This window comes from Mobula birostris, chromosome X (assembly GCF_030028105.1).
Source record: "Mobula birostris isolate sMobBir1 chromosome X, sMobBir1.hap1, whole genome shotgun sequence".
Lineage (NCBI taxonomy): Eukaryota > Metazoa > Chordata > Chondrichthyes > Myliobatiformes > Myliobatidae > Mobula > Mobula birostris.
This window is the reverse complement of record NC_092402.1, coordinates 72,054,605-72,079,644: the sequence shown is the minus strand read 5'-3', so window position 1 is coordinate 72,079,644 and position 25,040 is coordinate 72,054,605. Positions and strand designations below refer to the sequence as shown.

The 25,040-nt window shown below is 45.6% G+C and overlaps 2 protein-coding genes across 7 annotated transcripts in view; one reads left to right on the top strand and one right to left on the bottom strand.

Annotated features, from left to right (window-relative positions):
* The window catches only part of kcnh6a (potassium voltage-gated channel, subfamily H (eag-related), member 6a), a 170,547-nt gene extending 166,688 nt beyond the window's left edge, over window positions 1-3,859 (top strand). For all 5 annotated transcript variants that reach the window (XM_072249669.1, XM_072249667.1, XM_072249666.1 and 2 more), the window contains one exon: window positions 668-3,859. In XM_072249669.1, the coding sequence (XP_072105770.1) occupies window positions 668-916 (249 nt within the window). In that variant the 3' untranslated portion in view covers window positions 917-3,859. The remainder of the gene's footprint in view (window positions 1-667) is intronic.
* LOC140191869 (aquaporin-5-like) overlaps window positions 3,675-25,040 on the bottom strand; it is a 42,745-nt gene continuing 21,379 nt past the window's right edge. For both annotated transcript variants that reach the window (XM_072249673.1, XM_072249672.1), the window contains 2 exons: window positions 18,541-18,621; window positions 3,675-4,059 (listed from right to left, as the gene is read on the bottom strand). In XM_072249673.1, coding sequence (XP_072105774.1) covers window positions 3,910-4,059; window positions 18,541-18,621 — 231 coding nt within the window. In that variant the 3' untranslated portion in view covers window positions 3,675-3,909. The remainder of the gene's footprint in view (window positions 4,060-18,540; window positions 18,622-25,040) is intronic.

The window sequence follows — 25,040 nt, the reverse complement described above, 5'->3', positions numbered from 1 at the left end:
GACCTGACCTCCACAGCTGCATGTGGCAACAAATTCCACAAATTCACCACTCTCTGGCTAAAGAAATTTCTCTGCATCTCTGTTTTAAATGGACGTCCCTCTATTCTGAGGCTGTGCCCTCTTGTCCTAGACTCTCCCAACATGGGAAACATCCTTTCCACATCTACTCTGTCTAGGCTTTTCACTCACCTTAAAAGGATGTCCTCTGGTATTAGTCTGTGCCGCCCTGGGAAAAAGGTGCTTACTGTCCATTCTATCTTTGCCTCTTATAATCTTATACACCTCGATCAAGTCGTCTCTTATCCTCCTTTGCTCCAAAGAGAAAAGCCCTCGCTCGTTCAGCCTTTCCACATAAGACATGCTCTCTAATCCAGACAACATCCTGATAAATCTCCTCTGCCCTTTCTCTAAAGTTTCCACATCCTTCCTATAATGAGGTAACCAGAACTGAACACAATACTCCACGTGTGGTGTAACCAGAGTTTTATAGAACTGCAATATTTACTTCAAAAGATGGAAATTAGTTTCTGCCTTAAGCACATTATTGGGGTGCAGAGTGGTTCTTATTGACCAGGATGTATGTCTTCTGTCACACTTGGATCTGCAGATGAGGCTGTTGAATGTATCTGACAAAATATTTCCTATTGAATTTTGCTTCTCTCCTTAGAGCCTATGCTATGTCAAGCCGGAGCAAGGCCAGGTGAAATCCCGGGACTCCTTGTGCAGCGGAGTGCCGCTAGATCAGGCTGTCAGCCTTCACCCTCTCCCTGCCCTGGATACACAGCTCCAGAGCCCTGTTGCCTCGCCCACCTGCTTCAACACAGCTCGCTTCCCCTCACTCCCAGAGAACCTGGAAACCGCTGCATGCACAGACATTAAAAGGCATGTTTCCGACCCAGTCCTTCCAGGTAGTTAGTGATGTAATCAGGAGTTTCAGGAACTTCCATCAGTCCTCCCCTCCATTTTCGAAGCACACCATGTTGGCGCTGATCTGGATGTATGCCAGTGGATGGGAGAACAGGCAGGATTGTGTCACCAGAGCTGCTCTCGGACACTGACGCAGATCGGACTTGTAGGAATTAGACAAAACTAAGAAGGAACGAAGCAAGACTGATTGACTTATTTTTATCACTTTATTTTTAAGGTATTTATCATTCACAGGAAAAGAACCACACAGAACTCTACGAACAGTCTCAGAGCATTTCATTAACACTGGTCTAGTTGCTGATTGACAATGTTTGTTCAACGGGTTAGACTGGACATTGGTGGGTTGCCATGGAGGAATAGAGGGTGTGCAGTGAGACACGGGACCTTTACTCTATGTCTCACCCTGTTTTACCCGACATTAATAGGTATGTGCTGAAGGGAGCTGCTTCTTTGTATGCTGAGTGTAATATTAACTTTGGGCAATGTGTAAGAGGGGTTGTTGCAGATTGGCTGAGGAGTGTGCCTCTGCCTGGCATTCCTTTCCATTGTACTCTGTCTACCAGAGCCTGCTTTATCCATCGACAGCAGTTCAAATCCCTCAACTGCAAACAACAATGTAGGACTCCTGCAAATCCTCTCCAACCTTACATTCCATCACCACTTCAATCTAAAGACGATTTGGCTTATTTCATCAAGTTTTTCAGTGTGAGTGTTTCCCATGGTCACATGCCCACACAGTCTGTGATGTGTCACAGCCAGTGAACACACTCTGCACCAATTGCTCTCTCCAGGCAGTCAGCTCATTGTGCCCAATTCCTGTTGCCCTCACAACCCAGGAGCCGGAGACGCAGATGGGACTCATTTGCTGAAAGATGAGTGAAACCTGATTTAGCAAACGAAAATAAGGGAAGTAATCTGATTGGTCTAGCAACTTTGTTCAAGGAGACAGATTTGCACTGGGAGCATTTAATAAACAGTAATCCTATGGTCTGAACATTGTTGTTCTTATTGGACTGTGAATCAATGAGCAGATTCTGGGCCACAAAGGGAATACTGGATACAGGAGATCTGCCATTTGGAAAAGACCTACTCAGACACCATCCAGGTGCATGGGGAAGATCACATATGTTGTTCTGACCAATAAACTTCCTCCCCCCCCCCCACCCCCAAACAAACAAAAACACCCACACACATCACAGAAACAGGCCCTTCAGCGCACTTTGTTTGCCAACTAACACCATTTTCGATGCCTTGGCAACTGAAGTGCTTGTCCAGATACCTTATAAATACTGTGACCCCCCCTGCCTCCACTGCCCACCCCCCACCCCCCACCCCTTTCAGGTAGTGTGTTCCAGATTCTCATTACCCTCAAGTGAAAATGTTCTCACTCAGCTCCCCTCTAAATCTTCTACCCCTTTGTTTAACCCTAATTCAAGTTTAGACCGCTCTACTATGGGGAATAGTTTCTTTGTTTCTACATGAACTATGCCTCTTATGATTTTGTACACCTCTGTCAAGTCCTCCCTCTCCCATGAAAACAAACCCAGCTTATCCCAACTGAAAAGTTGGTGAATTCTGGTAAATCTCCAGTATGTCCTTCCTTTAATGTGGTGAGCAAAACTGTATCAAATAATCCAGCCGTAGCCTAACAGGCTGCATTTGATATAGTGATTGTATCTTTACTGGGGTGATTAAGTGTGAGAAAATCGGCAGAACGTACACATCCTGCTTCGGGAGCTTGTGAGTACACAAGATATCACTCTAACAGTGATTCATCAGCCTAGAACTCCAACGTTTAGCTAACCAAAAATACCTGTGGTCAGCTCTCGAAGAGCGGGCCGTTCTGGGCAATCAGATCCCAGTTCTGCATCTCCTGATCAAGGCTGGATCTTTTTAACCAGTTCCCCAGACAATCGATGAAGTGAATTCCACAACACTGAACACCAACAAGCATTTCCTCCCACATCCCAAGGACACGCTAGCTTGTCAGACCCCAGTTGACCCTCCTCCTCCATTTTCCCGCCTGTCACATGGGGTCTAAACTTGCAGGTACATGAAATACTCAACATTTCATTCTAGACCAAGTTACCACAGTAATAATGGTTCTGTCTGCACAGACAAAATGAGTGAACGTTCAAATGAGTTGAAAGTGTTGTAAGAGTAAACAAGCCCTCAATTATTATTTTACTGAAGCAGTTGAGATTGATAACAGTATTGTTGCGTGTACCTGCTAAAGCCCTTCCTGGCTGTGTGCAAGTGGATTGCCATGGGTCTGATAATTCCAGGTTCCCATAGACTGGGATTCCTCTTAGACACCAGGCAGCAACAGGCACTGCCGGAAACTGAAATGGTTGTTATTATGTCTGGTACAGAGAAGTAGAGAGGGGGAAATGGCACTGATGGTTTCGCTCTGCTGAGAGCCACCAAGAATCTGATAGGTCAAGAGAAGGGGTAATGATGCTTGGGTGGATATGGAAAGGTGAGAAGAAGCCTAGGTGGAACTCCATGGGATGTCTGAGCCAAGTTCTATTGAACATGTTCATTGTAGGTTTTGGATTGTGGCCAGTTTTGTTTTGTGGTACAAACCTGCAAAGATAACTGGTTCAGTTTTATCCTGGATGTGTTGGCTAGAAGATCCGATCACTCCGCAAACCACTGCCTGCAGTCTAAAGACTACATTTGCTTGGATTTCTTCTCGAATCAAAGTTCTGTTTGGATGAAATGTTAACAACTAACTCAATGGGACCCTCAGTATATACTGGTTTATTTCTGGTTACAGGGTACATTACATCATAATATGACTACACTGCATTCCTATTGGTCTGCCTGCCTTTGGGTAAATACATCTCCAGAATCATCAATATATTATTGCAATTAAATGCATGATTTAAAAAAAATTTTAATCACATTTTAATATATTAAAATGAATATACTGTTTGTCAAGCAGTGTGACGCAGCTGAGTTTGGGCCTGCCCTTTGTAACTAGGGCTGGGACTCCACCTTGTGTTCCAGCTTGGTATCTGTCTTCAACGCGCTCAGGCACTCTCCACACCTGGTTTTCTTTGGCGACAGCAGAAAACTGTACACTATCACAGCCAAGGCTCCCCCCAGCAGGGGTCCCACCCAGAAGATCTGCATTGATAAAAACATACACTTTAATTTCCAAAACACCACCCTGTGCTCACAGCATAGAAGACAGACATTCCCCTCAAGCTGAAATCCCCAAGGTGAAGGATAGAAGTAGATCGCCAGCCTGCTCCCATGGGGATGGTTTAACCCAACCCAGTTTCAAAAGAAGATACAGGAAGCAGCTGCTCCCAACATCAACCTGCTGTTAAGCAACTAGTTGGTAAATTTAATTAGTAAATTGGTTTATTATTGTCATGTGTACTGAGGTACAGTGAAAAACATGTCTTCCATACCACATGCACAGATCAGTTCAATACAACAGTGCATCGAGGTAGTAAACTATAAGAGATAGGAGCAGAATGAGGCCATTCAGCCCATTGAGTCTGCTCCACTATTCCATCATGACTGATTATCCCTGTCAACCCCATTTTGCCTTCTCCCTGTAATCTTTCACACCTTTATTAATCAAGAACCCAATGACATGGCCGCCACAGCTGTCTGTGGCCAACGAATTTCACAGATTCACCACCCTCTGGCTAAGAAATTCCTCATCTCTGTTCTAAAGGAATGTTATTCTATTCTGAGGCTGTACCCTCTGGTCCTAGACTCCCCCATCATAGGAAGCATCCTCTCTATGCCCACTCTATCTAGGCCTTTCAACACTACAAGGTAAAACAATAACAGAATGCAGAATAGAGTGTAACAGCTACAAAGTAAATGCAGTGCAGGTAGACAATAAGGTGCAAGATTATAATGAGGTAGATTGTGAGGTCAAGAGTCCATCTTATCGCATTAGGGAAACATTCAATAGTCTTAACAATGGAACAGAAGCTGTCCTTAAGCCTGGTGGTAAGTGCTTTCAGGTTTTGTACCTTCTGCCCGACAGGAGTGGGGAGAAGAGAGAAGGAAGAGAGTTTCTGTGTTGTTTGAGTTCATGTCTCTGACTTTATTGCCTGGTGCACCTGTGAGTGAGCTTTCTGTGCTGCACATGCAAGGAGCCCACATTGCTCTGTGCTATAGCTTTCTGCTGTCCTCCATGTAAATAATCTGGTCTGTTATTCTTCTCTCCCGAGTGAACAACTCCACATTTCCACATGTTCCAAGCCTACAATGGTATTGCTCCCCAACTCTTCCTGCGCCGATCAACAATTGCTTTGGAGCTGCTTCCTGCACCCATGCTGAGCTTGTTAATTTCATGAACTTTGCCTCCAACTTCCACCCTGCCCTTAAATTTACTTGGTCTATTTCCGACACCTCTCTCCCCTTTCTTGATCTCTCTGTCTCCATCTTTGGAGACAGTCTATCTACTGATAGCTTTTATAAACCCACTGACTCTTACAGCTACCTGGTCTATACCTCTGCCCACCCTGTCACTTGTAAAAATGCCATCTCCTTCTCTCAATTCCTCAGTGTTCACTGCATCTGCTCTCAGGATGAGACTTTTCATTCCAGAACAAAGGCGATGTCCTCTTTCAAAGAAAGGGGCTTCCCTTTCTCCACCATCAACGCTGCTCTCAATTGCATCTCTTCCATTTCACGCACGTCTGCCCTCACCCCATCCTCTTGCCACCCAACCAGGGATAAGATTCTTCTTGTCCTCACCTACCACCCCATTATCCTCCACATCCTGCACCTAATTCTCCATAACTTCTCCCATCTCCAACGGGATCCCACCACCAAGCACATCTTTCCCTCCTCTCCCCCCCTCCTCCACTTTCTGCTTTTCGTAGGGTTCGCTCCCTACACCACCTCTTCGTTCATTCATCCCTCCCCACTGATCCCCCTCCTGGCACTTATCCTTGCAAGTGGAACAAGTGCCACACCTGCCCCTACAACTCCTCCCTCACTACCATTCAGGGCCCCAAACAGTCCTTCCAGATGAGGCGACACTTCACCTGTGAGTCTGTTGGGGTCATCCAGTGTGTTCAGTGCTCCCGATGCGGCCTCCTGTATATTAGTGACACCCAACATAGATTGGGAGACCGCTTTGCTGAGCACCTTTGCTCCATCCGCCACAAAAATCGGGATCTCCCATTGGCCACTCATTTCAACTCTACTTCCCACTCCCATTCCGACAGTTCAGTCCATGGCCTCCTCTACTGCCATGATTGGAGGAGCAACGCCTTACATTCCATCTGGGTAGCCTCCAACCTGATGGCATAATCATCGATTTCTCCAGCTTCTGGTAATTGCCATCCCTTCTCCCCTTCATCATCCCCCATTCCTGTTTCTCTCTCTCTCACCTCATCTCCTTACCTGCCCATCACCTCCCTCTGGTGCTCCTCGCTTTTCCCTTTTTTCCATGGTCTTTTGTCCTCTCCTATCAGATTCCCCCTTCTGCAGCCCTTTATCTCTTTCACCAGTCAATTTCCCAGCTCTTTACTTTACCCCATCCCCCCTCTCCTGGCTTCACCTACCACCTTGTACTTCTTCCTCTCCTTACTTACTCTGACTCCATCTTTTTTCCCTCCAGTCTTGCTGAGGAGTCTCAGCCCAAAACATTGACTGTTTACTCTTTTCCATAGATGCTGCCTGGCCTGCTGAGTTCCTCCAGCATGTTGTGTGCATTGCTTTTTAACCTATTAATATTTCGCTGGCTTGTATCCTCCTCATAGCTACTGCCTCTTTCTTTGTATCTGTAATAGTTCACCAATATACAACTGTCGTCTCTGATCTCAGGTTGTCAACTTAGAAATGACCCTTGTTCTCCAACTGCTGTTAGTTACCTACCCCTGATGAGCTGTCTGCTTTGTGAAGGAATCATTTGTTTGACACCTTGTCCAATGCCTTTGAAAATGCAAATAACATCTACCGTTATCCCCTCGATCCACCCCAACCAGCAGAACTGCGGCCTCACAGCTCCAGTGACCCAGGTTCAATCCTGAATTCGGGCACTGACTGTGTAATTTGCACATTCTCACTGTGACAGTGTGCACTTCTGCTGGGTTCTTCCCACATCCCAGAGTCATGTGGGCTGGTGGGTTAACTGGTCACCGTAAATTGTCCCTAGTGTATAGGTAAGGAGGGGGGTGTAGTTGATGGGATGTCAGAGAATAAGTGGGATTAGCGTAAAGGGCAGTTTAGTGGTCGCTATGGACTCTATGGGCTTTCCATGCTACAGCTGTCTTTGTGAAGCCATGGGTTCAGGTCACAACTGGTCTGCTAGCACCTTGTAAAAAAAAATGATCCTAGTAAATTTGCAATGATAGTTTTGTGCCAACCTAGGTTGTTTTATGTGTTTTATGTTTTCCCTGCCCCAACCCCCCTTTTTGAACAGGGAGTTTTCCAGCCCTTCAGCACCTACCTCTGCAGAATCAAAGGATTTTTGGATGATAATTACTGTTACATCCACTGTCTCTGTAGCCACTACTTTTAGGATCTAAGAATGCAAACTGTCACCCAGGCACGTACCAGCCTTTAAGCTATATGTTTTCTTGAATCAACACACATCAAAGTTGCTGGTGAACGCAGCAGGCCAGGCAGCGTCTCTAGGAAGAGCGTGTGGTGCTTGAATTTCCAGCATCTGCAGAATTCCTCGTGTTTGTGTTTTCTTGAATACTAACTCTCCAGTGATATTTCATTCCTCCCCAGCATCACTCATTACGAACTAATAGGCTACACCCAGGGTTCTGAAAGAGGTGGCTGAAGAGATTATGGAGGCATTAGTAATGATCTTTCAAGAATCACTCAATTCAGGAATGGTTCCAGAAGACCAGAAAATTGCAAATGTCCGTGGTATTACAGGAAAGATACTAGCATGGATAGAAGACTGGCTGACTGGCAGGAGGTGAAGTGTGGGAATAAAGGAAGCCTTTTTTTTGGTTGGCTGCCGGTGACTAGTGCTGTTTCACAGGGGTCTGTGTTGGGACCGATTCTTTTTACACTATATGTCAATGATTTGGATGAAAGAATTAGTGGCTCTGTGGCCAGGTTTGCGAATGATACTAAGGTAGGTGGAGGGGCAGGTACTTTTGAGGAAGTTGGGGGAAGCAGAGAAGGACTTGGACAAATTGGGAGAATGGACAAAGAACTGGCAGATGGAATGCAGTGTTGGGAAGTGCCTGGTCATGCATTTTGGTAGAAGAAATGAAAGGATTGACTATTTTCTAAATGGAGAGAAAATACAAAAAACTAAGACGCAATGAGACTTGGGAGTCCTTGTGCAGGATTCACTAAAGGTTAATTTGCAGGTTGAGTCTGTGGTGAGGAAGGCAAATGCAATGTTAGCATTCATTTCAAGAGGACTAGAATATAAAAGCAAGGATGTAATATTGAGACTTTATAAAGCACTGGCGAAGCCTCTCTTGAAGTGTTGTGAGCAGTTTTGTGCCCCTTATCTCAGAAAATGTGTGCTGAAACTGGAGAGGGTACAAAAGGAGGTTCACATAAATGTTTCCAGGATTAAATGGTTTGTCAATTGAACAGCATTTGATAGCTCTGGGAAAGAAAACAAAGGAGAATCAGTGGATGTTGTTTATTTGGATTTTCAGAAGGCCTCTGACAAGGTGCCACACGAGGCTGCTAAACAAGAGCCTGTGGTATTACAGGAAAGATACTAGTGTGGATATATGATTGGCAGGAGGCAAAGAATAGAAATAAAGGGAGCCTTTTCTGATTGGCTGCCAATAACGAGTGGTGTTCCACAGGGGACTATGTTGGGACTACTTCTTTTCATGCTGTATGCCAATAATTTGGATGACGGAATTGATGGCTTTGAGACCATGTGTACAGATTATATGAAGATAGGTGGAGGGGGCAGGTAGGTTTGAGGAAGCAGGGAGTTTGCAGGATGACTTGGACAGATTAGGAAAATGGGCAAAGAAGTGACAGATGGAATATGGTGTAGGGAAGTGAATGATCATGCACTTTGGTAGGAGGAATAAGGGCATGGTCTATTTTCTAAATGGGGAGAAAATTCAAAAATCAGAGGTGCAAAGTGACTTGGGAGTCCTCGTGAAGGATTCTCTAAAGGTTAACTTTCAGATTGAGTCAATGGTAAGGAAGGCAAATGGAATGTTAGCATTCATTTCAAGAGGACTAGAATATAAAAGCAAGGATGTAATGCTGAGGCTTTATAAGGCATTGGTCAGACCACACTTGGAGTATTGTGAGCAGTTTTGTTCCCCTTCTCTAAGAAAAGATGTGCTGGCATTGGAGAGCATCCAGAGGAAGTTCACGAAAATGATCCCAGTAATGAAAGGGTTAACATATGAGGAGCATTTGATGGTTCTGGGCTTGCACTCACTGGAGTTTAGAAGAATGAGGGGAAATCTCCTTGAAAGCTATTGAATATTGAAAGGAATCGACAGAGTGGATGCGGAAGGAAAATAAATCGGCCATGATGGAATGGTGGAGCAGACTCAGTCAGCTGAAAGCCCCAATTCTGCTCCTATGTCGAACAGGATGCCTGTTTTATAATGACTTTTGCAAAATATCTGATGAGTATCTCCACCATCTCCTTGTTCTCCATATGCCTGTACCATGTTACCACTGAAGCACTTGTAACCATGTTCACCAAGTGGATGATCTTCCTAAATTCCTCCTGATGTCGCATCCACTGCAGAAGATGGTATTTAGCCAATTGGATTCATGCCATGTGACACTAATAAAGAGCTGAGAGCACTGTATAAAGCATAGAAAACCTACAGAACAATACAGGCCCTTTGGCCCACAATGCTGTGCCAAACATGTACTTACTTTAGAAATTACCTAGGGTTACCCATAGCCCTCTATTTTTCTGAGCTCCATGTACCTGTCCAGGAGTCTCTTAAAAGACCCTATTGTATCCACCTCCACCACCATTGCTGGCAGCCCATTCCACGCACTCACCACTCTCTGCGTAAAAAACTTACCCCTGATGTATCTTCTGTACCTACTTCCAAGCACCCTAAAACTGTGCCCTCTCATGTTAGCCATTTCAGCCCTGGGAAAAAGCCTCTGACTATCCACACGATCAATGCCTCTCATCATCTTATACACCTCTATCAGTTCACCTCTCATCCTCCATCGCTCCAAGGAGAAAAGGCCAAGTTCACTCAACCTATCCTCATAAGGCATGCTCCCCAATCCAGGCAACATCCTTGTAAATCTCCTCTGCACCCTTTCTATGGTTTCCACATCCTTCCTGCAGTGAGGTGACCAGAACTGAGCAAAGTACTCCAAGTGGGGTCTGACCAGGGTCCTATATAGCTGTAACATTACCTCTCGGCTCTTGAACTCAATCCCACGGTTGACGAAGGCCAATGCACCGTATGCCTTCTTAACCACATAGTCACATCCTCAAAAAATTCATCAGGCTCGTAAGGCACAACCTGCTTTTGACAAAGCTATGCCGACTATTCCTAATCATATTATACCTCTCCAAACGTTCATAAATCCTGCCTCTCAGGATCTTCTCCATCGATTTACCAACCACTGAAGTAAGACTCACTGGTCTATAATTTCCTGGTCTATCTCTACTCCCTTTCTTGAATAAGGGAACAACATCTGCAACCCTCCAATCCTCTGGAACCTCTCCCATCCCCATTGATGATGCAAAGATCATCGCCAGAGGCTCAGCAATCTCCTCCCTCGCCTCCCACAGTAGCCTGATATACATCTCGTGCGGTCCCGGTGACTTATCCAACTTGATGCTTTCCAAAAGCTCCAGCACATCCTCTTTCTTAATATCTACATGCTCAAGCTTTTCAGTCCGCTGTAAGTCATCCTTACAATCACCAAGATCCTTTTCCATAGTGAATACTGAAGCAATGTATTCATTAAATGCCTTCGCTATCTCCTCCGGTTCCATACACACTTTTCCACTGTCACACTTGATTGGTCCTATTCTCTCACGTCTTATTGCTCTTCACATACTTGTAGAATGCCTTGGGGTTTTCCTTAATCCTGCTCACCAGGGCCTTCTCATGGCCCCTTCTGGCTCTCCTAATTTCATTCTTAAATTCCTTCCTGCTTGCCTTATAATTTTCTAGATCTCTATCACTACCTAGTTTTTTGAACCTTTCATAAGCTTTTCTTTTGTTCTTGACTAGATTTTCTACAGCCTTTGTACACCACTGTTCCTGTACCCTACCATCCTTTCCATCTCATTGGAACGTACCTATGCAGAGCACCATGCAAATATCCCCTGAACATTTGCCACATTTCTGCTGTACATTTCCCTGAGAACATGTGTTTCCAATTTATGCTTCCAAGTTCCTGCCTGATAGCTTCTTATTTCCCCTTACCCCAATCAAATGCCTTTCTAACTTCTCTGTTCCTATCTCTCTCCAATGCTATGGTAAAGAAGATAGAATTGTGATTACTATCTCCAAAATGCTCTCCCACTGAGAGACCTGACACCTGACCAGGTTCATTTCCCAATACCAGATCAAGTACAGCCTCTCCTCTTGTAGGCTTATCTACATAATTGTATCAGGAAACCTTCCTGAACACACCTAACAAACTCCACCCCATCTAAACCCCTTGCTCTCTGGAGATGCCAGTCGATATTTGGGAAATTTAAATCTCCCACCACAACAACCCTGTTATTATTGCACCTTTCCAGAATCTGTCTCCCTATCTTCTCCTCGATGTCCCTGTTACTATTGGGTGGTCTATAAAAAAAAAACCCAGTAGAGTTATTGACCCCTTCCTGTTTCTAACTTCCACCCACAGAGACTCAGTAGACAATCCCTCCATGACTTCCTCCTTTTCTGCAGCTGTGACACTATCCCTGATCAAAAGTGCCACGCCCCCACCTCTTTTGCCTCCCTCCCTGTCCTTCCTGAAACATCTAAAGCCTGGCACTTGAAGTAACCATTCCTGCCCCTGAGCCATCCAAGTCTCTGTACTGGCCACAACATCATAGCTCCAAGTACTGATCCACACTCTAAGCTCATCCGCTTTGTTCATGATACTCCTTGCATTAAAACAGACACATCTCATGCTATAAGTCTGAGCATGTCCCTTCTCTATCACCTGCCTATCCTCCCTCTCACACTGCCTACAAGCTTTCTCCATTTGTGAGCCAACCGCCCCTTCCTCTGTCTCTTCAGTTTGGTTCCCACCCCCCAGCAATTCTAGTTTAAACTCTCCCCAATATTCTTAACAAACCTCCCTGCCAGGATATTAGTCCCCTCTCAGATTCAAATGCAACCCATCCTTTTTGTACAGGTCACGCCTGCCCCAAAAGAGGTCCCAATGATCCAGAAATCTGAATCCCTGCCCCCTGCTCCAATCCCTCAGCCACGCATTTATCCTCCACCTCGTTCTATTCCTGTACTCACTGTCACGTGGCACAGGCAGTAATCCTGAGATTACTACCCTTGTGGTCCTGCTTCTCAACTTCCTTCCTAACTCCCTGTAGTCTGTTTTCAGGACCTCCTCCATTTTCCTACCTATGTCGTTGGTGCCAATATGTACCACGACCTCTGGCTGTTCTCCTTCCCACTTCAGGATATCGTGGACATGATCAGAAATATCCTGGACCCTGGCACCTGGGAGGAAAACTACCATCTGTGTTTCTTTCCTGCATCCACAGAATCACCTGTCTGACCCCCTAACTATAGAGTCCCCTATCACTGCTGCCATCCTCTTCCTTTCCCTACCCTTCTGAGCCACAGGGCCAGACTCTGTGCCAGAGGTGTGGCCACTATTGCTTCCCCCAGGCAGGTCGTCTCCCCCAACAGTACTCAAACAGGAGTACTTATTGTTAAGGGGGACAGTCACTGGGGTACTCTCTAGTATCTGACTCTTGTCCTTCCCTCTCCTGACTGTTACCCACTTATCTGTCTCCCCAGGCCCCAGATTAACTACTTGCCTATAGCTTCTCTCTAACACCTCCTCACTCTCCCTGACCAGACAAAGGTCATCGAGCTGCATCTCCAGTTCCCTAACCCAGTTCCTAAGGAGCTGCAGCTGACGCACCTGGCGCAGATGTGGCCATCATGGAGGCTGGGAGTCTCCTGGACTTCCCACATCTGACACTGAGCACAGAACACCAGCCTCCCATACATACTTTCTGTTTTTTATTCTTCACAAGTAACTTACCTCGCCTCGACCCATTATCGCCAAAGCCCTCCACTCTGTCGCCCGTTCTGTAAAACCGTCTCCTTTTAAAACTCTTCCCACTGCTGTAACTCGCTGACGTCCACACGTCTGTGCAGTCCTGCCTCGATCAAACCGCCAAGGAAAAATTGCTCTCCCTTTGAACTCTTCCCACTGGTCTAACTCACTGACGTCCACACGTCTGTGCAGTCCTGCCTCGATCAAACTGTGAAGAAACAAATGATGCCAAGGTGCGAATGTCACCCCAGCTGTTGTACTGAAGACCTCTGCTTCCGAACTAGCTGTTCCTCTGGACAAGACAAGTGTTCTGTTGCACTGACATCCATCCAAGCAACATAGAAAACTGCTCAGGGATGTTCACAGGAAGCAGGACTAATCCAATCCAACAACTTTCTCTCAATAAGCAGATGGAAGGTGTCCCTCCAATTTGGGGTTCCTCATCCCACACATATCCATATCTCATCGCAGCCTTAGTCCAAATGTAGACCAAAGAGCTCAGGTCCAGAGGTGAGACAAGAGTGACTGTCATAGGGTCATTGAGCAATGTAGCATGAATACAGGTCCTTCAGCCCAACAATTCCATGCTGACCACGTCCACATGGCTAATCCCAATTTCCTATGTTTAGCCCATATCCCTCTCAGCCCTGCACCTATCCAAGTGTTTCTTCAATGATACTATTGTACCTGCCTCAACCACTTCCTCTGACAGCTCGTTTCAAATACTCACCACCTTCTGTGTGCAAACATTTCTTTTAAATCTTGCCCCTCTCACCCTAATTCTATAGCCCCCCCCCCTTTATTTTGGACTCCCCTTCCCTGGGGAAAATATTGTTACCATTCATTTTATCTATGGCTCTCATAATTTTAAAACACTTATATTAATGCATCCCCCTCATAGCCCAAAGAATGAAGGCCCAGCCTGGCTACCCTTTCCCTCTAATCCTGTTAAGTCTTTTCTGCATTCTTTCCAGTTTAACCATATCTTTACTATAACAAAGCAAAACTGTGGACAGTATTCCAAAGTGGCCTCAACAACAACTAATTTTTTTTTTTATCGTGTCGCCCCAGACAGTCGGCCATTCTTGTCTGGCATGTGGTGTCAGGATTGGTCTCCCTTCGGATTAACTGGGTCACGATATGAACGTTCCTGACTCGACCCTTGGTGGTTTTTTTCACGAGGCCGAGTGGCTAGCTCGACGCTCAACCCGGCACGGATGGAAAGTGTGCCTGGGGGGTGGCCCGACTTGGATTCGAACTCGGGAGCCTTCACTCTGGAGTCCAGCACTGATGCCATTGCGCCACCAGCTGGCCTACAACAACTAATACAACTGCAACATAATGTCCCATCTCCTATATATTCAATGGTATGACTGATGAAGGCCAATGTGCTAAGTGTCTTTTTCACCACCCTATCTATACATGGCACTGCTGTCAACGAACTACGTACTTGTACTCCTTGGTCATTCTGTTCCATTACACTCCCCAGTGCCCTACCATTCATGGAATAAGTCATACGCTGTTCTGACTTTACAAAATACATCACTTCATGTATCTGTATTAAAGTCCATTTGCCATTCAGCCAACTTCCCTAACTGACCAAGGTACTCCAGTAATCTTCACTGTTGACAACACCACCTAATTTGATGTCATCTGCAAACTTACTGATTAAGCCTTGTGCTTGTCTCCAAGGTAGTATATGAGCAAGTGTGGTCTCAAGGAGCCCTGGTGAAACTGAAATCAATGGACACCAAGAGGAAAAATCGTCCTGATGATTGGGGTCATACCTTGCACAAAGCAAGGTGGTTGCAGTAGTTGGAGGTTAATCATCCCAGCGGTAGAACGTGACTGCAGGTGTTCCTCAGGGCAACGTCCCAGGCCCAGCTATCTTCAGATTCACCAATGCCCTTCCTGCCATCATACAGTCAGCAGTGGGATGTTCACTGACGTTCGCACAAAGTTCAACTTCATTCACTATTCCTTTGCAAACTTATTAGCAACATTCAGTCATGGAACAATATGGGGCCAGTAACATCCATGCCACAAAAGTTCTGTCTCAACTGCTACCCTTAATGCTTAAGGCATTACTATCACCAAGTTCATGAGTGTTACATTCCTGGGGACCATCATTGACTGAAAACACAATTGGATCAGTCACATAAATACCATGACCACTAGAATGGGTTAGGGACCTGGTATCCTGTGGCAAGTAACTCACCTTTGACTCTGCTCGGCACTTGCATCATCTATAGGCCACTAGTTAGGCACCTGATGCAATATTCCTCACTTCTCTCGGTGAGGACAATGCTACTAACCCTGAAGAAACTTGACTCCACCCAGGACAAAGCAGCCTACTGGGCTAGTAGACTACAGATCACCCTGAACACATCTTCACCACCAGTGTGTGTTGGCTACAGTATGAATCATTTACATAATGCACTCACCCTGCCCATCTGACATTGTCCCACAAACCTGTGACCTCTGTCACCAGGAAGAACGAGGGCTGTAGGTGAACATGAACCCCAAGTTCACCTCCAAGTCACACAGCTCACTACCTTGGAAATATATCGCTGGTTCTTCTTCGTCACTGGGTCTAACCCCCCAAGCTCCCTTCCCACTAGTACTGTAGATGTAACTCCACCAGAAAGGGACCTCCTCACTACCAATTTCTCAAGAGCAATGAAGGATGGGCAATAATGCCCAGATTCTGAACAGGGCTAACTACACTAATTCCACTGGCCGCCTTAGTACACCAAGGCTTCCTTCAAGGATCAACGGTCTTGCGCCAACAATCCCTCTGCTTTACAGTTCTTCCAATGGCAATTCCCAAATGTGTTACTTCACAGTTATTGGTATTAAGATCTATTCACCACTTTTTGTCAAACTAACCAATCCATTAATATCTCACCGTAAATTTGAACTTCCTATTTCAATATTATCAGCTTCTTTCCCAACATCATCCTCTACATTTAAATTTACACAGAAGCCACAAGAAGCAAAGTACAGCATCCACTGTACTGTGGTCATAGTCATAGAACACCATACCACAGAAGTGGGCCCTTCAGCCCATCTAATCATTGCCAATCTTGTGCCTGAACCACAGCCCTCCATACCCATCCCATCCACTGCCTAGCCAAGCTTCTCTTAAATGTTGAAATCAACCTGCATCTACCATTTATGGTGATAACTCGGTCCACACTCTCACCACCCCCGAGTGAGGAAGGCCATCAGGTTCCCCTTACACTGTCACCTCAGCAACCTTCTGAGACAACAGCACCACACATGCAGCCAAAGACTGATAAGCATCGGATTGTCTCCATTTCAGAGATCTCAGTGGACATAAGCAATTGCCATTCCATACTGGCTTGCAGTAATAGCTGTCACACTTCCAAACATATCACAAAAATCAAAAATAAACTTATATAAAACATGTCAGAATTCTCAGCAGGTCAAGCAGTAACTGTGGAGAGGAATAGTTAATGCTTCAGGTCAGAAGTCTTTCTGTCAGAACTCAGTGGGTCAGTCCCAATGAAGGGTCTTCAACTGAAACATTAACCTTTTCTCTTTCCACAGATGCTGCCTGACCTGTTGAGTGTTCCCCTCAAATTTCTGCTCTTTCTTCTTTGAAGACTTCTGCAGCAACTGATCAAACCTGTGCAGTGTTGCACCCATTCAATTGCCCCTACTCCCAATGGTCCTCTTCTCCTCCCTTAGACCATAAGCCTTGGAAGCTGGGACTCGTGCAGCTGAAGGTACATCCTGTGCCTGTGGTTCTCTAGCATACTGGAAGCAACCTGCAGTTCCTACATAGTGAGAATGAGCAGTCCACAGGCCTGAAGTGTCTTACCAAGTAGTTATTAGATTAACTCACAAAAAAGACTTAACATTCTCTTACTACTGAATTATTTACCATTTTATTTACTCAAACTACTTAAACTACTCAAGCTACTTATCTTTCAAAGCTACTTGTGACGCATGTGCGTCATCAAACTTCTGATTGCTGAATTCTGATAATCATCAGGCTTCTGATTGCTGTTTGAAGAGTGCTTGACGGTTCTGGGCCTGTACTCACTGGAGTTTAGAAGAATGGGGGTGGACAATATGCAGATAGGTGGAGGAGAAGACAGTGTTGAGGAAGCAGAAGGATTTAGACAGATTCTGAGAAATGGCAAAGAAGTGGCAGATGGAATATAATGCAGGGAAGTGTATAATCATGCACTTTGGTCGAAGGAATAAAGGTGTAGACTATTTTCTAACCGGGGAGAAAATTCAGAAATCAGGGGTGCAAAGGGACTTGGGAGTCGTAGCGCAGGATGTTGAAAGGCCTAGATAAGGTGGAGAGAATTTCCAATAGTAGGGGAGTCTAGGTCCAGAGGGAACAGCCTCAGAATACAAAGGTATGGCTTTAGAGCAGAGATGAGGAGAAATTTCTTCCGCCGGAGGGTGGTGAACCTGAGGAATTCACTGACAGGGGCGGCTGTGGAGGCCAATTCATTGGGTATATTTAAAGCAGAGGTTGATAGGTTCTTGATTAGTCAGGGTGTCAATGGTTACAGGGAAAAGGCAAGAGAATGGGGTTGAGAGGGTTAATAAATCAGCCATAACAAAATGGCAGAGCAGACTTGATGGGCAGATTGATTATCCTTGTAGCATCTACTCTCAACAACACAGGCTACAAGAACTTCTCTCTTGTTGGATGAGTGCAAGGACTGAGGCTTTGCAATGCTTCCTCCCGGATCCACTGTAGTCACGCCTCACACTACTGGTCCACTGACAGTTTCATGGTATTTATCCAAAGGAACAATGAAGCCAGATAACTTCCCCAGCCTTGATGCTCAGACTCCAGCTCATCAACTCTGAACCAAGCTTCTACAAGGCACAGCCACTTCCTTCACACGTCGTTAATGAGGAACACAATATTCACCATTAGCTCCATGACGCGTCACCCGCTGTCACACCCAGCAGCTCAAGCAGCATCTGTGGAGACTAAACCGATGGTCAACAGATGCTAGTTGACCTGCTGAGTTTCTCCAGCAGTTTGTTTCTGCTCCAGTCTACAGAATCTGCTATCTTATGTCTCCAGATCACCTGCTTAGTTTATCATAGTTATTATTTTTTCCAATTAAGATGCTTGATTTTTTAAAACAAAATGTGAAACCCAAACTCAAGTCAGCAGTCCCACAATAATGAATATTTCCACCCTCTGAGACTGAGACCCTGACTGATTTATTCTCTGACATTCTCCCCATCACTGTTCATGAGTGAACAAGAGATGGAGAGTTGAGGGGTGGGTGGGAGGCCCCAAGGTAGGCCAGCCAAGACCGGGATCTCAGCTCAACCGCTCATTGGTGGAATGTGTCACGTGGTGTCTTGTGACAAACCCCGAAGAATCGGGGAAGAACACACGGCCCAGTGTGGAAGTGAAGGCATGTTACTCACCCAGTGCTGAGAGAAGTTTGATGTTATAACAGCAGGTCCCAGGGAGCGCGCAGGGTTCATGCTGCATCCAGTGAATCGGATCTGTAGGTAGTCACCAACAGGAGTTAGTCTGCAAGGTCTTTCTCACTTAGAAAATGGATGTATGCACAGAGTGGGAGATCAGTCATGGAGGGTGGGGAGTGTTTCTTTCACAGAAGCTTCGAAGGAAAACTAGGATCTGAGGGTAGTTATTGGAGCAGGAAGCATGACCTGTGATTGAATGGACTGAGATGTCAAGTGCACTGCATTATCGGCCATTTGGCTGTGATTCATTAATACTGTGAAGCTACTAAACTTCACCTTCTTCACAGTGAAATGACTATTCGCAGCTGCAGAATATTAAAAGATTAAATACCTCGCTGCCCTCACTGAGACACTCTATCGTTGTATGGATGGATCTGAAAACTCTGCATCCATTTAAGCTAGATAACTTTCCTGAAGTGATTCACAGTTAACAGATGCCTAGAGCGTAATGTGGAGGTCACTGACTGGATCACAGTGACTGAAGATCTTTGTAAGATACCATTGTAGCTGTTTTAATCTGGTATGTGAAGCTGAGTGTGCAGGAACAGGTGGAGCTTCAGGGCTTTCTGAGAATCCTTCCTGGACCAAACACTACTCATAGTGCATCCAGAAAGTCATCTTCAGGGGAAGAGCCTGACCTGGGGCTCCCACAGTAGAGAATTTGGATGGAGTGACCCATCACCCACATGTTCCTCTTCTTCCACTTGCTTTTGGTCACCTTGCTAATGGACCTTCCTTCACCCTGCTGTGCACTGTCTGGAGATCTATGTCTGGCTCTATCTCAGAGCTTGTGGTGCACGCCAGACCACCTTGTTTTGGGAGATCCAACACAGTGCAGACAGTGAACCAAAATTGTCCACACCTTCTAAGTCCTTGATAGTGGTGTTGTTGTGATTGTCACAGTGCCCAGCTAGGGTGGTTGCAGTTATGGGTGGAACAAGGAGCCATGGAGCAGTGGAGGGACCTTGTCCCATGACATCCACCCTTCAGGTCAGCACAGTTCTGGGACAGGAGAGTCGGCTGTGCCAGACTTTGGATAATGAATTCCACAGATTCCCCACACTCTGGTTAAAGAAATGTTTCCTCATGTTTGTTCTAAATGGACATCCCTCAATTCTGAGCCTGTGCCCTACGGTATTAGACTCCCCCACTATAGGAAACATCCTCCCTGCATCCACTCTATCAGGACCTTTCAACATTTGATTGGTTTCAATGAGACTCCCCCTCATTCTTCTAAACTCTAGTGAGAACAGGCCCAGAGCCATCAAATTCTTTCATTCCTAAGATAGTTCTCATAAACCTCCTCTGGACCCTCTCTAATGCCAGTATATCTCTTCTTCAATAAAGGATCACAAAACTGATCACAATACTCCAAAGGTGGTCTGACCAGTGCCTTATAAAGCTTCAGCATTACATCCTTGCTTTTATACTGTATTCTGGTCCTCTCGAAATGAATGCAAACATTGCATGTGCCTTACCACAGGCCAACCTACATGTTAACCTTTAAGGAATCTTACATGACAGCTCCCAAGTCCCTTCGCACCTCTGACTTTTGAATTTTCTCCCCAGTTAGAAAATAGTTCATGCCTTTATTCCTTCTACAAAGTGCATAACCTGCTTCAACACTACCTGCCCCCCCACCTATCTTCATATCATCCGCAAACAGCCATGAAACCATCATTTCCTTCATCCAATCATTGATATATAATGTGAAAAGAAACAGTTCCAACACCGACCCCTGCGGAATTCTACAAGTCACCAGCAGCCCCTTTATTCCCAGTCTTTGCCTCCTGCCAGTCCGCTATGCAGGCTAGTACCTTTCCTAGTTAAGCAGCCTCATGTGCGGCACCTAGTCAAGGCCTTTGAAAATCCAAATAAACAATATTGACTGACACTCCTTTGTCTATCCTGCTTGTTATTTCTTCAAAGAATTTCAACAGATTTGTCAGGCAAAATTTCTCCTTGAGAAAACCATGCTATTTTATCATGTCCCTCCAAGTAACCTGAGACCTCGTCCTTAACAATCGACTCCAACATCTTCCCAACTGCTGGGGTCAAGCTAAGTAGCATATAATTTCCTGTCCTTCTGCCTCCTTCCCTTCTTAAAGAGTGGAGTGACATTTTCAATTTTCCAGTCCTTGGGAACCATTCCAGAATCTAGTGATTCCTAAAAGATCATTACTAATGCCTCCACAATCTCTTTAGCTACCACTTTCAGAACCCTGCAGTGTAGTCCATCTGGTCCGGGTGACTTGTCTACCTCCAGACCTTTCAGCTTCCCAAGCACCTTCTCTCTAGCAATACAACTACACTCACTCTGCCCCCTGACACTCATATTTCTGGCATGCTGGCATAGTGTCTTCCACAATGGAAATTGACACAGAATATTTATTAAGTTCATCCACAATTTCTTGTTCCCCGCACCCCCCCCCCCACACTATTACTACCTTTCTAGTGGTCCGGTATCCACACTCATCTCTCTTATACTCTTTATATATCTGAAAAATCTTTTGGAATCCACTTTGATATTATTGGCAGGCTTTCCTTAGTATTTCATCTTTTCTCCCTTTATAGTTTTTTTAGTTGCTTTCTGTTGCGATTTAAAAGCTTCCCAATCCTCAACCTCCCCACTAATTTTTGCTCTATTAGATTAGATTCAACTTTATTGTCATTGTGCTGAGTACAGATACAAAGCCAATGAAATGCAGTTAGCATCTGACTAGAAATGCAAGAATAGTGTTAGTTACAAGATAACTGCGAATTTAAAAAGTGCAACAGCACACAAATATAAAAGTACTGAGACAGTACAATATGGGTGCAATACTGCTTAGCGTTGTGATGTGAGGTTCAGCAGTGTCACAGCCTCAGGGAAGAAGCTCTTCCTGTGCCTGCTGGTGTGGGAGCGGAGGCTCCTGTAGCGCCTACCGGATGGGAGGAGAGTAAAAAGTCCATGGTTAGGATGAGATGCATCCTTGATAATGCTTTTCACCCTGCCCAGGCAGCGTTTATGGTAGATATTCTCAATGGTGGGCAATTGGGTACCGATAATCCGCTGGGCAGTTTTCACCACACACTGGAGTGCTTTGCGGTCCGATACGGGACAATTGCCATACCATACTGAGATGCAGTTGGTGAGTGTGCTCTCAATGGTACAGCGGTAAAAGTCTGTCAGTATCCTGGGACAGAGGTGAGCTTTCTTGATGCTCCACAGGAAATAAAGACGCTGTTGCGCCTTTTTGATCAGGATGGAGGAGTTCAGGGACCAGGTGAGATCCTCGGAAACATGGACACCAAGGAATTTGAAGATTGATACACGCTCCACTGCAGCTCCGTTGATGTAGATGGAGACGTGAGTGTGGCTCCTAGTGTGCCTGAACTCCACAATGATCTCCTTGGTCTTCTGGGTGTTAAGGGCCAGGCTGTTGTCGGCACACCACATGGGCAGGTGCTGGACCTCGTCCCTGTAGGCCGTCTTGTCATCCCCTCTGGTCAGGCCAACCACCATGGTGTCATCTGCGAACTTGATTATGGAGTTAGAACCATGTACAGGAAAGCAGTCATAGGTGAAAAGGGAGTACAGAAGAGGGCTCAGCACACAGCCTTGAGGCACGCCGGTGTTCAGGGTGAGAGTGGAGGAGGAGAGGTTGTCTAACTTAACTGATTGGGGTCTGTTAGTCAGAAAGTCCAAGGTCCAATTGCAGAGGGATGAGCTGATACCAAGCTGGCGAAGTTTGGCAATCAGCTTGGAGGGGATCACAGTATTGAATGCCGAACTAAAGTCAATGAACAGCATTCTGACGCAAGAGTTGGGGCTGTCCAGGTGGGTCAGGACAGAGTGAAGTGCCGTGGAGATGGCATCCTCTGTTGACCTGTTGGTGCAATAGGCAAATTGATGGGGGTCCAGGGTAGTGGGCAGACAGGATTTCAGATGTGATAGAACCACATCCTCTATGCCCTCTCCTTTGCTTTTATTCTGACTTTGACTCCCCCTATCAGCCACAGTTGCATAATTCTGCCTTTAGAATACTTCATCTTTGGGATGAATCTTTCCTACGACTTCCAAGTTTCCAGCCAATGCTACTGTTCCTGTTAGTATCCTTTTCCAATCAATTTTGGCCAGCTCCTCTCTCATGCCTCTGTAATTCCCTTTTACTATACTGTGATACTGAAACATCTAACTTTAGGTTCTCCTTCTCAAACTGCAGTGAATTCTCTCAATTTATGATCACTGTCTCCAAGGGGTTCCCTTACCTTAGGCTCCCTTATCAAATCCAGGTCATTACATAACACTCAATCCAGAACTGCTGTTCCTCTAGTGGGTTCAACCACAAGCTGCTCTAGAAAGCTATCTTGTAGACATTCTACAAATTCTCTCTCTAGGGATCCAGCACCAACCTGATTTTCCCCAATCTACCTGCATCTTGAGATCCCTCATGATTATCGCAACATTGTCCTTCTGACATATCTTTTCTATCTCCTGTTGTAATTTGTAGCCCACATCCTGGCTACTGTTCAGAGGCCAGTATAGACTGTAACTAACTCCCATCAGTGTCATTTTACCCTTGCAGTTTAAACTCTAACCACAAGGATTCTACATCTACGTCATCTTTTTCCTAAGGATTTGACTTCATTTTTTACCAACAGAGCCCCACCCCTCTGCCTACCTGCCTGTCCTTTCAATACAATGTGTACCTTAAGCTCCCAGCTATAACCTTCTTTCAGCCACAACTCAGAGATGCCCACAACATTATATCTGCTAACTTAACTGTGCTACAAGTTCATCTACCTTATTCCATGAACTGTGTGCATTCAAATATAACATCTTATCATATCATCCTATTCTTGGCCTCACTGGCACGTGGCACAGGCAGCAATCTGGAGATTGCTACCCTGAAGGTCCTGCTTTTCAGCTTTCTGCCTAACTCCCTATAATCTCTCTTCAGGCTCTCCCATTTCCTACCTATATCGTTGGTACCAATATATACCACGACTTCCGGCTGTTCACCCTCCCCCTTTAGAATGTCGTGGACCTGATCAGAGATATCCCTGGCCCTGGCACCTGGGAGACAAAGTACCATCTGGGTGTCTCTTACACGTCCACAGAATCTCCTCTAACTATGGAATCCCCTGTCACTGCTACACTCCTCTTCTCCCCTCTTCCCTTCTGAGCCACAGTGCCAGACACCCGGTCACTGCAGCTTTCCCCTGGTAGGTTGTTTCACTCCCAACAGGATCCAAAGCTGAATACTTGTTATTGAGGGGAATGGCCACAGGGGTACTAAGCACTGGCTGCCTATTCCCTTTCCCTCTCCTGACAGTCACCCAGGTACCAGCCTCCTGCAACTTAGTGGTAACTACTGCACCTCCCTGTACCTCCTGTCTATCACCTCTTCATTCTCCCGTATGAAGCAGAGGTCACGAAGCTGCAACTCCAGTTCTTAACGCGGTCTCTATGGAACAGCAACTTGGTACACTTTGTGCAGATGTAATTATCAGGGAGACTGGATGTCTCCTAAGTTTCCCACATCTCACACAAAAAACATACCACTTCCTCCAAACCCATTTGCAGTGCATTAGCTATGTACTGACAGAAAATATATTACTAGAAACATACTTACTTAGAACCCCTACCTGTGCTTGCTGAGCCTGCTGAGCTAAAGCCTGTCCACTCTAAAACTGCCCCACTCACATAGTGGCTGCCCTGCTTACACCTCCTTTATTTTTTATTGGCCCGCGCTGATTGCAGCCTGCCAAAAGCACCAGAGCTCTTTTTAAGCCTCACGCTCTGTCACCAACAAACGACCTCTTGTGCTGATTGCAGCCCGCCCTAAAGAGCCGGAAGCATTGGAGCTCTTCTGAAACCTTGCACTGCGTTGCTAAGGAATGGCCTCTTGCACTGATTGCAGCCTGCCGAGAAAGAAAACACTGGTTTGATTAAGTGTGTGATCCTTGAGAATGGACTTATCACACACGAACAGCCAATCTTTCTCCTCTCTCCCCTTTCTACCACTAAAACACATTTTCTCTCTTTACCCAGTTCTGACATAGGGTCTTTGATCTGAAATGCTAACAGTTTCTCTCCCCACAGATGCTGCCTGACCTGCTGGGCATTGCCTTCCCCCACTCTGTAGTGAGGAGGCCAGCATGCTCATTCTCAGAATGCCACCACAACTTGGTGGCGTGCTGCAAAAACTTCTATTATCAATTCTCTGCTTCAGTCTTCCTTCCCTAGAAACAACACATTTTATAATCAATCAGCAAATGTTTTCAAAGGAAAGAAAATAATCATTTTTTAAAAAATATTAGCCTTATAGGTATCTGCATGATTTCAATAGCTTGGACCTGGTTATTCGTTCTCAGTCCCAGAGATAGTCAGAGGAGGATTTTCTTTCTTAGAGAAACAGCCCAGTTGCAGACCCTTCTTGCCTAATGAGCCC